General features: G+C 43.7%; 1 protein-coding gene across 1 annotated transcript; it reads right to left on the bottom strand.

The window, feature by feature from the left end:
* Positions 1-3,171: 3,171 nt before the first annotated feature.
* LOC120940172 (protein QNR-71-like) lies at positions 3,172-13,402 on the bottom strand. Its single transcript, XM_040352858.1, has 11 exons — positions 13,284-13,402; positions 10,608-10,751; positions 9,168-9,311; positions 8,930-9,088; positions 8,366-8,524; positions 7,022-7,372; positions 6,765-6,935; positions 6,586-6,685; positions 5,782-5,987; positions 4,772-4,859; positions 3,172-3,428 (listed from the first exon to the last, which is right to left on the bottom strand). Exons 1-11 carry the CDS (start codon positions 13,354-13,356, stop codon positions 3,275-3,277), a joined length of 1,749 nt encoding a protein of 582 aa, XP_040208792.1. The 5' UTR covers positions 13,357-13,402; the 3' UTR covers positions 3,172-3,274.
* Between the last annotated feature and the right edge of the window lie 275 nt (positions 13,403-13,677).

Genomic DNA, 13,677 nt, shown 5'->3' with positions numbered 1-13,677 from the left:
CATTTGAATCTTTTGCTCATATTTATCCCCTTCCCTCTCCACTTGGTTGAGCAAAGTGAAAATAAGGTCAGTTTTCAGAGCCACTTTTATTTTAGTGACTAACAGCAGATGGATGTTTGAGCCATTCTGGAACATACATATAATTTTTTTTATATTTTGGTTGTTTATTACCGTGTCCCCTTGGTGTTTATCCATGGACTTTGGGGGGCCCTCTATTCCTGCATCCGTTCAGGATCATCATTGATGAATTGTCTTTCAATGTGTACTATTAGGTAAATTTGAATTTACTCTGATTGCTGGGGCCCTTATCTTTGGCCCCTTTTGCCTGCTTTGACCCCCATGAGGCCTCCCTGATTTTTTTCCCCCCAAACCCCTGCCCCTCACCTTTTTTTTTTTAGTTTTCTTTTTTCCTTTTCTCCAGATCCGTTGCACTCTGCTCAAGGTATTTGTTCATATATACCAGGGATCCTCAAACTACGGCCCTCCAGCTGTTGTAGAACTACAAATCCCATGAGGCATTGTAACACAGACATTACTAGGCATGATGGAATTGTAGTTCCTGAACAACTGGAGGGCCGTAGTTTGAAGACCCCTGATAAATACTATATTGTTAAAGTATTTGAACACCTTCCTTTACAAACACACATGACATTTAATGGCATCCCAGTCATAGTCCATAGGGTTAAATATTGAGTTGGCACACCCTTTGCAGCTATAACAGCTTCAATTCTTCTGGGAAGGTTGTCCACAATGTTTAGGAGTCTATGGGAATGTTTAACCATTCTTCCAGCAGTGCATTTGTGAGGTCAGGCACCGATTTTGGCTGAAAAGGCCTGGCTTGCAGTCTCCTCTAATTCATCTTAAAGATTGTCGGGTTGAGGCAGGCCAGTCAAGTTTCTCCACCCCAAACTCGCTTATCCATGTCTATTGATCTTGCTTTGTGCACAGTCATGTTGGCCATCCCCAAACTGTTCTCAAAGTTGGGAGCATTGAAAAATAAAAAATCCAAAATGTCTTTGTATGCTCATGTCTTAAGAGTTCCCTTCACTGGAAGCAAGGGGCCAAGCCCAACCCCTGAAAAACCACCCCACACCATAATCCCCCCCCCTCCAAATGATTTGGACCACTGCACAAAGCAAGGTCCATAAAGACATGGGTGAGCACGTTTGGGGTGGAGGCACTTGACTGGCCTGCACAGAGTCCTGACCTTAACCTGATACAACACTTTTGGGATAAATGAGAACGGAGACTGGGAGCCAGGCCTTCTCATCCAACACCAATGACCTCACAAATGCGTTTCTGGAAGAATAGTCAAACATTCCCATAGACAGTCTCCCAAACCTTGTGGACAGCCTTCCCAGAAGGGTTGAAGCAGTTATAGCTGCAAAGGGTGTGCCAACTTAATTAAAGCGGTTCTCCACCCTAAAGTGGAGTCCCGCTGATCGGAACCCTCCCCCCTTCCGGTGTCACATTTGACACCTTTCAGGGGGGAGGGGGGTGCAGATACCTGTCTAAAGACAGGTATTTGCACCCACTTCCGGCCACACGCTACGGGCAAAAGACGGGCATTCCGTCTTTCGCCCGATGTGTGCTGGGAACACTCGGCTCCCGGCACACAGCGTGTGAGCCAATCGGCGGGCGCAGCGCGACTCGCGCATGCGCCGTAGGGAACCGGGCAGTGAAGCCGCAGCGCTTCATTTCCTGGTTCCCTCAGCGTGGATGGCGGGGGGAGCAGCAGAGTGACGCGCGATCGCTCGTGCTCTGCTGCGATCGGCGCTGGACTCCAGGACAGGTAAGTGTCCCAATATTAAAAGTCAGCAGCTGCAGTATTTGTAGCTGCTGGCTTTTAATATTTTGTTCCCGTGGCACATGCGCTTTAACCCTACAGAATAAGGCTGGGATGCCATGGAAGTTCATGTGTGCATAAAGGCAGGCATCCCAATACATTTTACATAGGGGGGTTATTGTGAGGGGAGAAGACACCATCCTTAGTGATGCCACTTGGTGCAAGGAGGCGATGTGACAAGTGAAACGCTCAGGGCTGCCGATTCTGCATTATGGTGAGTTGAAGCATTTCAGATTACAATAATGCGCTTCAATCATCCAGACACCATAACAACCTTGGTGCTGTGATGTTTGAAGTCAAACCAGATGTTTGGAATATCTGCTGATTGTTAAAGGGGTTGTAAAGGAAAAAAATTCTCTTCATATGAAAAAGGGGGGGGGGAGGGGTCATAGGTCCCTGGACTGGAAGAGTGACCACATCCCTGGTAGTTTAGAAAAGAAAAGCAAATTACCCCCAGGTGGGACTTTAAGGTCTGACTCCAGTACAAGATAAAACATTTTTTTTCTTCATAACAAGCATCCTTTACCTGGAGACATTTTTTTTCACTTCCTCATTGTTCATTTTTGCTCAAAAGTTGCTCCATTTCTTCTCTGTTCACTTCCTGCTTGTCTGATTGTTACTCACCACCGTGATGGGAGGCTTTACTGCGGTGGTCAGTGACGTGCTCACCCCCTCCTGGGAACTACATCTGTGCGGCAGGACGCTCTCTACGCGTTAGAGACTTCAAGGTGGTGTGAATTACTGGGCGTGCTGAAATGCATACTGGGAAATGTAGTTCTTACATGGACGAGCACCACAAACCAGGAAGTGAATGAGAGAACAGAAACTAGAACACCGGAGGTGATATAGATAAACTAGTAAATACCTATTTAATTCCTTCAACAGAATCATTACACTATTGTCTACCTTCCGGTCATTAATTTTAGGCAAAAAAAAAAAATTAGAAATATGTATATTCCAGAAAATTTCTATTTGTTCATCTCAGGACTTGAGCCACGCCCCCCGTAACATGGCTCATCCCCACCCCCTTTCCTGACCTGTGTGCTTGGGTCTGCAGGGGGGTGATACAGACCGAAGGGTCCGTTATGGTTTGAGGGGGAACCTACGCCAGGTTTTGGCATGTTTCCCCTAAAGATTCATAGTCAGACTCCGCAGGGCAAAGTCGAAAACAATCGTGTCCTACCAGTGTGAACCCAGCAAGTTACAACTACCTCCCAAAATGACCCATTTTTTGGAAAGTAGACATTCCAAATTTAGCAAGAGGCATGGTGAGTTAAAGATTTTCCACACAACTCTTTGCGCAAAAAAAAAAAACTGACACATAATTTTAAAGGAGGGAGCATATTTTATTATACCCCATCTAACAAACCATTACAGTCAGTATCCAAGATCATGCAAGTTTAAACAGTGCAAGGGCATTGCAGCAAGTTAGATTATTCCAGATTTGTTTTTCAGCAGTGGATCATACTCATTGTGGTTTCCATGAAGCAAGGCATCTTTGACTTGTCTGAAGTACACACTGATCTGACTGCCACCGCTTCCATCTGTTGCATTCCTGATGGGCTTGTACTCCTTGTATTTCCTAAGAGATAAAAGTTCAGTTGGTTTAAAAGCTGCAGGTGACCATGCAATTCTTATTTTCTCCCATACCATGATCAGAAAATCTGTAAAGATTACCATCAAGTGTACCTGAATATTTCAGTTTCCAATATAAGTGGTCTCTGCGGCAGCATCACCAGGAGAGGGGGACCCCCTCCCGCCAGAGCAGTCGGCATCGACGATTGCGTCCTTCTGATGGCTGGGTATGGAGACGAGTGAGGTGGGGGAAATTACCCCCCACCTTCATACTATAGAGACGAGTGAGGTCTTTTTGACACCAGATCTCATATTTAAGAGATTGTCATGCTTTTTATATATTACAAGGATGTTTACATTCCTTGTAATAGGAATACAAGTTTTATTAAAAGTCAGTGTGCAGAAGCGAATGCATACGTGAGCAGCACCCATGTATGGAAGCGGTGTTCAAACCACACATGTGAGGCATCACCGATTGGTAGAGCAATTCTAGACCTCTAACAAAAAAAAAAAATCAACCTGTAGAATATTTTTTAAACGTCGCCTATGGAGATTACGGGTGTAAAAAAAAAAAAAAGTTGCCATTCCACGAGCAGGCACAACTTTGAAGTGTGACATGTTGGGTATCAATTTACACGGCATTACCTTGTTACAAAAAGTGAGCCCAATTTTATTTTATAATAAAAAGTATCCCCCCCCCCCCCAAAAAAAAAAAAAAAGAAAAGGTTTGGGGGCTCCAAGTAATTTTCTAGCAAAAAACCCTGTTTAACTTGTAAACAAGTGTCAGAAAGAGGCTTGGCCATTAAGCGGTTAAGGTAAGCTCTAGTTTAGGCTCCCATTTTTTTACAGCTCAGAGTGGCATCAGGGGGTTCAAGGTCTGCAGACCCAGGTACAGTATGTGTGAAAAGCATTAACTCACAGGTGCTAGTGTAGCCCAACACATTTTGTATGCCACTGGTGAGGCTGGCACCACACATTTGAAGTAAAGGCTAGTGTTGAGTAAAGATACTTGCTGTATAATCCTAAGGTGCACAGCCCAGAGTATTGAGCCTAGACAAGAGATGGCAGTGGCCCTTCATTTTAGACTGAACTGCTGTTATTGGCAGACGATCTACATGCATGGCTAATAAGATTAGGTAAAAGGAGCAAATATGTCAGTCAGGTGGGTAGTGCAGACGTAGTACAAGATTAAACTAGGAAGGGAAAGCCAATGCCTTTCTAAAGATCAGCTAGTCTTACTAGCTACTAGTTACAGAAACCAGTCCATTGTGTCATCTCAAGAAGGCAAGCTATGCCATCAAGTCTGTACAAAACCCCCCCCCCCCCCCCCCCCCGAGCTGAAGCACTCACCTGTACAGAAGAACACCAGCCACTGCTGCAACAAGGACCACCAATCCAAATATAGCCAGGACTACAGAGGTTGTTTTTGTTCCAGATCCTAGAAGAGAAAAAGCTTTAGGCTTATACCTCAAGGCACAAGTAGGATTTTCTAGTCTTAAATACCTATAAAGCATTGCTAGCTTGTCCTCCTGATTTATGCAAGGTAGTGCTTGCCATGGCGCTGTATCCTTGGTCCTATTGGGTCATATACATCACCTTTCACATGTCTAGGAAGTAAGGTGCCACAAAGCTACCCGTGTGCATGCACTGTCACAATCCTTGTGACTACAGCTGTAAAGTAGCAGATTTGAACTTGGGAAGGTATTTTAACACTTCATAATGGCCAGTGTTCGACGCTAAAGACTACTGGTGTGAACTAGCCAAGACATGCAGTTCCGATTCAGGTCTTGGGACATGTTAAAACTAAGGATGAGCTCCAGCGTGTTCAGTGCCCACATGCAGAGCCTGCCAGGAAGTCAGCGCTGTGCTAATCACATGCAGTGAGACATTGTCCCAATGTGCAGCTGCAGAGAGCAGGAAATGTCTAACTGCCAGCGATTAGCGCAGTGCCAACTTCCTGGTGGGCTCTGAACATGCTGGAGCTTATTCTTAGTTTAACAAATGGTAATGTGTTTTGGAATAATGCTTTAAGTACCTGCACTATAGCATACTAGAAACAAATGCATAATGAGTGTCCATGCAAAGTCATTTAGCTGCCTTGGTAAAATGCACAAGCCTATTCTTCACCCAACTGGTCTCGCTTGCAAATACTCAAGCTCATTTTTTTTTTTTAAAGTCTAACTGCCTTCATTGGGCCCTTAATGCATCTCTAGCTACCAATTAGCCTTATTGTCCTGCATAACACTAGTCAGTGTGCTCCAGTACTGTCTGCACGGCTTCACCAACAAACCCCTCTACACAGCAAGGTCAATCGTGCCCCCCCTCCAGTTTTAAGATTACACCCACCACATTACTATTACCTGCATCTACATAGACCAGGGTACTGGCAAGAGCCAGACTTGCATCATCACTTAGGGTAATATTGACACAGTAGGATCCTGGTTCTGCAAATGTTCTTCGTAGGGTCAAGAGGCACTGGTCTGAAGCTGGAATTGGATCACATACCATGTTCTGAGGAATCATGCAAGAAGCATCTGAAACAATTGTGCAGGCATCTGTAGGCATGCTGGAAGACAAACAATATTATTAGAATACTGAAGAACAGGAGTCTATACCTCCCAACTCTGAGATGGGAATGAGGGATACCTATTAGCAAAAGTATGCAAGCATAGGACATGCCCCCCCTTAAGGAGAATTGCAGATTTAACCAATAAAGTGGGCCCCCCCCCCCCCCCCAGTGCTTTACCACTACTATTCATCTCTATTGGAATTTACAAATGCAGCCATTTAGAAATTGGATGAAAGGTTTAGCACTGGGAAACACTTTTTGATAGAGTAGTACATTTTGTATACAACTATATAGATCAGACCAAAATGAGGGACAAAGAAGGAAATGGTTCCAAATCAGGGACAGTTGGGAGCCTAGGCAAAGAAGATGTCCTGGGGGCCAAACTGAAACCCTAGTTTGCCTGCAGTGAACTAGTATAATTGTGCTGTCAATACTGTGCACTGTCACTCCACATGTAGCTCTGATGCAAGGGAATATGCCAGTAGAAGAAAGCAATTGGGGCAGATTCATCCTGCAATTGAAAAGCAGCACTGTAGACTGCAGTATAGCCCCATTCCATCTCAACCCATCTAAACATCAAATGCCCCATACCTACCTGCCTTCACAGGACACCACAAAATCAATTACAGAATTGTCAGCCTGGGAGGGCACTTGGATGGTGTTCATTTCAATAATATTCATACCAAGGATGCCATCTAAATAAAAAAAATATATAAGTTAAACACTTAGGCCACATTCTAATCCATGAAAAAGATCTGAATGCTTTCCACCTACCTACAACTGTAATGTTTGCATTATAGTAGCCATATCTGTAGATAAAGCACCCAGGTACAGAGGTAGTTGTCAGTACAGTTGAATGGGTAGTGGGGATAGCATGGGTATTCTGTTCTTCTGTAGTTAGTGGAAAGGTCCCAGTTATGAAGGGTGGCACTTCTGTGATGTTACCTTTTGGACAAAACAGTTATTTTAATCCTTGTTGCATAAGAACACACTTAAGAAGCAAAACAATTACAAACCACACACACACCTACCAGTTGTGTTTGTAGTTGTATGGGGTGTGGTGGTTGTTGGCATCTGTGTAGTTGGTGCTCTTGTTGTAGGTGTAACGGGTTGACAGGGTCCTGGAATGGCAGCTTTGATGGTTAGGTTCAGACTGAAGTTTCCAAGCAAGGTGTAAGTATGAGTGGAGACTGGGTTATTGGACACAAAGGAGCCATTGCCATCACCATAGGTCCAGTTAAAAGACAGAATGGATTTGTTGAGGTAGTGGCTCGGATCATGGATTTTAACATCAAATGAAACTGGAGAATCTTTGATATAGATGTGGTCAGAGGAATTCTTGTCATTTTTCTGGGAAATGTTCACATAGAAAGGAATTTGATCTGAAGAGAAGAAGAAACAGTGAGCCAATACATGCAAGAAGTTACGTTTCTGTACACAAACATCCACATTGCATTTCACAGAAATCTGTGCTGAAGCGCATAACACCATTATAGTAGGACTGGTGTAGAAATTGTACGCCATATTTGCAAATCCCCCCCGCAAAAGCTACCCTTCAAACATGTATCAAAACATAATACCCAACAAACCTCAGATTACTAATCTTTATGGAGGCTCGGTGTGAAAATAAATGATCTTTAAGTAGAACTAGAGGCAAAATCTAGAGGAAGGAAAAAAAAAAAGTGGGGGGGGGGGGATCTCTGCAAGTTAAAATAGAGAATTGACTGGGATACCCAAATCACCAGAACTAGTGTCCCCATTGGTAGCCCCCCCCCCCCCTACTTTCCTGGGGAAAGACAACCATGCATTTCTAACCCCCCCCCCCCCCCCAGAATATTTCAATATTTGAGCATTTCTCCCCCCAGACTATTGCTGCAGGAATACATGTGCTCCCACTGTGGAGACTCTTCAAATTTAGAGTCTGCAGGATGCCTTGGCCTGCAGCTTATGCATGCATTTGCAAATGTGTGCTACCAAACCACCGTTTTTGACACATACTGTTAGACAGGTTAATTCAGTTGGTCACAGGCTGGTTGGCAAGTTAAGCTTGGAAATTCTTTGGTTTTATTTGACATGTACGGCCAACACCACTTTAACCCAGAGGTGGTAATGGAGTGTGGACAATTACCATTTGGGGGTTATAAGTCAGCTTTCTTGCAGTCATAGTGGCAGGCAGTGTTGTCACCAATACCAAAATGAAGGAATTGCCAACAGAAAAGAAGAAGTTCCACAAAGACAGGATTCTAAGTGTTCTCTACTTTGATGCACCATATGGATGCAGATAATTTAAAGCATGTTATATTTATAACTACATTTCCCAAGTCACCAGAACCAAGAATATGTACAGACAAGTTTTGATCAGCATCTTCACTTACCTGTTACAATGTACAGGCCACTTGCTTTAGCAACAGGGTAATGTCTTTGATTGCCTCTCCTAAAAACAGTCACCTCCATCATATGTGCACCAGCTGTGATGTTTGTAGTATTTATTGAGAGAACAACTGAAGATCTTCCAGTCATCTGATAGTACTGGCCTGGATATAGAAAATACCTTCAGAAGCAAGTCAACCTCTTACAGCATTCAGGCTAGTTCCCCCCACAGCATTCAGTCTAGTTCCCCCCAGAAACATTAGGGCCTCAGGAAATCGGAAGAAAATACTTTGAAGCCAATTTGCACATGAACACGGCATATCCAAATGTTATCACTTGCACGATATCCACAAAAGGCCCATACAAACTAGCTGCCAAGTGACTGGCTATATTACTATGTGTAGAAAGTTGCCCTTGGTTGTGCAGTATGGCAGGAGCCTGAATAGAATCTCTGCACAGATTCAGGGGAAAAGAACCCCCCCCAACCATACCTCAACTTGTCAAAGCTGTAATTCAGCCAGCCATTTTCTATGATATCTACATAGAGAATAACTAAGAATGATACCAACCCAGTGTTTGAAAGATGTAGATGAAGTTATGGTGTCTCCAGTCATGGTGGTGAGGAAATGGTCTTCCATCTGGAAATTGGTTCGAAAAACTGCAGTTTCCTTCATTACAGAACTGTACCCATTTGGTCCAGTTATACACATACTGATCACTAAAGGAAGCTGAAATAAAAGTAGGATTAGAGAAAGACAGCCATCCCTACCTCTTAACAGTTATGGATAAAAACATACACCTATATACCATTAGCACAGCCTCGTTGATAGACTATATCCCCATCTTCAGTCTCCTTTTGACATCTGGGAAACTGCAGAGCCACAGAAAATGTAACATTTGACCCTATCAGTGCAGGACTGTCACTGGTCAAACGTGCCACTACTTTGCCACCTAAAACAAAAACACTGTTAGGTCAAGGCAGATTCCAGTAGCAAAGACATCAATGTAATGAAAAAGGTATAACTGGGCCACTTGTCAGTGACATGCTTCTGGTACATAAATGGTAAAGGTTTCTAGATTTTCCCCCAACCAAGCCCTCAACTCTGCCCACCCTTCACTTATTAATTTGACCCATCTTTTGTGCAGCACCCTGGTGTTTAGGCAGGGTTGCCTCTAAATGCACCTGCCAGGTGTAGTTACCTTGACTCATTGTTAAGGATCAATTGAGTTCACCCCAAGTCTAGAATTGCTGCACTTCTCCTGCTAGGTAGCTGGGTACCTGGTGACATTAGATAATACAAGAGCAAATCTTTTCTTAAATCCTTTGGCCTGATGGGAGAACCTATATTTGGGAGGAGTCAAGCGATTGGCGGTCTGTGCCACCAGGATGGCTGTAAGCATCCAGGAGAGCAGTGCAGGGTTGGGGCTTGCAGTCCAGCCAGAATGGACAGTTCTGCCGGCCGGAGAACCTCTCGCTACTACAGGATCAACCACCTTATAACCGGGGACCACAGCGAGTAGCTGAAGCAAATATCAGAATTCTCACCAACCGAGGATGGTGAATAATCAGGAAACTTCAGCAAGTATCAAGTCAGCAGAGGTTACGCTTGCAGAGCAGTCTTGTGTGAAGCATCTGGAGTGCCAAGCTAGGTACCCAGCAGAGAAGCAGGGGGCCCATGTGACGCTTAAGGAAGGTACTATGGTGAATATTTGAGGACCTCAAAGGATTCAGTGGCAGGGAATCTAGCGAGACTGGGAGCTCAGTGGGTTGAAGTACAAGAGTAGGAACTTTTACACCTTGTGTTAGAAACTGTTGCCATAGGAGACCACATTTCTACACACATACAGATGTGGGGTCTTCCTGGATGCCTTTCCCTGCATGGCTGTCTATCTAAAATCGCAACTGCCCAAGGGTGTCCTAGCCCCAACCCTCTTTAGTCAGAGGCGAGAGCTTAGTCCTAGTAATTGTAAGGCAAAAACAAAAATACAGACCTAGGTTTCTGACAAGTATAGTATACATAAAGCAAAGTCATGAGAAGGGCATGACTAGCTGGTTTGGCTTTGCCTTTCCCAGACAATAAGGTAATGCCTCTTGGGCAGTAGTCATTGAAGTGCTCACATTGGAAGACTTATGCATTTAGAAACACATGTCATGCCAGGTCCACTATAAAAAGAAACATTGTATTTTGTACCTGAAAGCTTGTAAAAATAGTAATGAAAATATTATGGTGACAGCTTAGATATTACCTCTCCAACAGTTTTCCCATCTAGGATCACCAGATTTCCAGGCAGGATAAAGCTCGTCATCCCAAGAGCTGCTGGCCGGGGACCAACCATGTACAAGGCGATTGTCATGGCCAGTCCTTCCAAACTCTGACATGTCTTGGAAACCTGTAGGAAATACAATGTTAGCACATGATATACCAAACCATGAAAAAAGGTTGATTGATGCCGACATGCATTACCAAATGTGTGAATCTGAAAGAATTGGTCAACCCTTACAAGTTGTGTCTTACCAGATTACAAGTATTTGCCACAGGAGTTATGCATGTACCATATATAATAAAAAAAAAAAAAAAAAAAACACGTGGAGACTGACCAGTTGAGGAAAGTTTAGAGTCACTAGTATACCTTTTGGAAATAAACTATTAGGACAGTTACTTAGACCTAGAGAATCACTAGAATTTATGGCATTCTAGTGGAACAGTTTACCCAGCCCACTGCCAACCAGATTTTAAATTAGCTGCAAAACACAGTCTATTAAAGACACTTGGCGAAAGGCACAAGTACTTATGCTGTAAAGTTTATATTTGCTTCCTTTCTGAAATTTTTTTGGACCCTTGTTTAAACTACGATATAAAATTTCCCAAACATCTGCCATTTAAAAAATGCTCTTGTGGTGGCCCAAAGACAAACACCTCTTGTTTATAGCACAAAACTATTAAATATAGCACTTAAAGTGGAGGTTCACCCTATAAAAAAAATGTCTAACACTAGATCCAGCCCAGTTCTGCATATAAAATGACACTGACTTTTTTTTTCCCCTCGTAGACATCGTTTAGCCTTAGAATTCACCGCAGCTTCCGGGTAGGGAATCCCGCGGGAGTGGGCGTTCCTATTGACATGCCAATTGATTGACATGCTAAATGACGGTGCACACAGCGCGTCACGACTTCCCGAAGGAAGCTCGGGTCGGCTCGGCTCTTTTCGGCGCCGACCCGAGCTTCCTTCGGGAAGTCGTGACGCGCTGTGTGCACCGTCATTTAGCATGTCAATCAATTGGCATGTCAATAGGAACGCCCACTCCCGCGGGATTCCCTACCCGGAAGCCGCGGTGAATTCTAAGGCTAAACGATATCTCCGGAAAAAAAAAAAAAGGGTCAGTGTCATGCAGTATATGCAGAACTGGGCTGGATCTAGTGTTAGAAATTTTTTATAGGGTGAACCTCCACTTTAAGCATCCAAACTCAAAATGTTAAAACTTCTTTAAAGGGATTGTAAAGGTACAATTTTTTTTCCTAAATAGCTTCCTTTACCTTAGTGCAGTCCTCCTTTACTTACCTCATTCTTCAATTTTGCTTTTAAATGTCCTTATTTCTTCTGAGAAATCCTCACTTCCTGTTCGGTCTGTAACTCCACACAGTAATGCAAGGCTTTTTCCCTGGTGTGGAGCGTTGTGCTCACCCCCTCCCTTGGACTACAGGAGAGTCAGGACACCCACTAACACACAGCTCCTTTATCTGCAACATATAGAGCATCCTGACTGTCCTGTAGTCCAAGGGAGGGGGCGAGCAGGACACTCCACACCACGGAGAAAGCCTTGCATTACTGTGTGGAGTTACAGACAGAACAGGAAGTGAGGATTTCTCAGAAGAAATAAGGACATTTAAAAGCAAAATGGAAGGATGAGGTAACTGAAGGAGGACTGCACCAAGGTAAAGGAAGCTATTTAGAAAAAAAATAAATTGTACCTTTACAACCCTTTTAAAGCAGCGTTCCAGTCATTAAAGTCAGCAGCTCCAAAAAAAAAAAAAAAAAGTAGCTGCTGACTTCTAAAACAGTACTCACCTGTCCCACAGTCCAGCAATGCGGCCACCCGAAGACTCAATTCTCTCCCCCCCACACCACCAGTATGGGCACTGGGCTGTGATGGCTTGCAGCTTCACAGGCAGGTGCACACCCTGAATAGCCAAGCAATCTGCTGCGACCTATGCCATGTCCCAGAAGACTGCAGGCATGGAGAAGATGAGAACTTCGCTTAGGTGGCAGGAGCTGGGTACAAAACCCCCCCCCCCCCCCCCCCCATGCAAAATGTGGAATGTCATGGGGGGGTTAGGATTCCTTAAAGCAGAAATTCCACTTTTGGGTGGAACTCCCCTTTAACTTGAAAAGTACCAGAATTAGAACAGATGCACGTGCTGTTAAGTTGGCTGCACACCCTTACAAATTTATCAGCAGTCTTCAGGATTTAGAAAGCCACATAAAACGCAAGGACCTACCTAAACAGATTACCAGCTCTCTGAAATAGAGACCCTTTTAGCAAAGTATATAGGCACAGCCATCTACAATTTAGAAAGGGATATACAAAGCAGTGATTTCTACCTACAGGGAAGCCTAGAGTTATTACCAATATCCCCCGTTATCGATCACCTCCGTTTCCATCACACACTCTCACAAGAGAAGATGCTGCATATCCAGGAATAGACTATTTTCTATGCAGAACCAATATAGTACATGGTCACTATTACACTATATAGGTGATGTAAACTCCAGAGCAATATCTATAGTCAGTTTTAGTCAACCGAGAAATTCTGTTATAGTTTAAACTACCTCACACAATTCAAAAGAAAGACCCTTTAACAATAAGCATATCCCATTAATTAAAAAAAAAAAAAAAAAAAAACGCTTCAAACACAAACTCACGTGTTCCTGCCTGGGCAGCAGAGATCAGCCAGACACTGAGCACCAAGCAGCCCCTCACCACTGCAGCCTGCATTGCAAAAAGTGAATTGTTTCCTCTCCTTCCAGCACAGCGGTATTTAAACTCTACTAATCACAGCTGACGGTAATAGCAATCAGAGTTCTAATGTTTCCTCCTCCTGTGTATGAAAAGCCTTCAGGTTCATCATGTGATGGAAGATGCCTGATTCTGTGCCCTGCGCCCTGCGCCCTGCCTCATCACTCATGTGCTTTTGGGTCACTTACCATGAATCTCAGATTTAAATTTAACAAAGTTTTTCAAATTTTAGAGGTGTGATCGCTATCATTGCAAGAGTAGATTACAATTATCATTTTAATATGGTGTTTATCATGGACA

This window comes from Rana temporaria, chromosome 5 (assembly GCF_905171775.1).
Source record: "Rana temporaria chromosome 5, aRanTem1.1, whole genome shotgun sequence".
Lineage (NCBI taxonomy): Eukaryota > Metazoa > Chordata > Amphibia > Anura > Ranidae > Rana > Rana temporaria.
Note: the sequence above shows the minus strand (reverse complement) of the source record. Positions and strands in the feature narration are given on the sequence as shown.

Bases quoted from the DNA above. Each gene is read 5' to 3' on its own strand.
- LOC120940172 (XM_040352858.1), bottom strand. From the start codon at position 13,356: ATGCAGGCTGCAGTGGTGAGGGGCTGCTTGGTGCTCAGTGTCTGGCTG. The intron at 10,752-13,283 runs GTGAGTTTGTGT...TATTTCCTACAG, and splicing joins TGCTGCCCAGGCAGGAACAC to GTTTCCAAGACATGTCAGAG. The intron at 3,429-4,771 runs GTGAGTGCTTCA...TTTATCTCTTAG, and splicing joins GCTGGTGTTCTTCTGTACAG to GAAATACAAGGAGTACAAGC.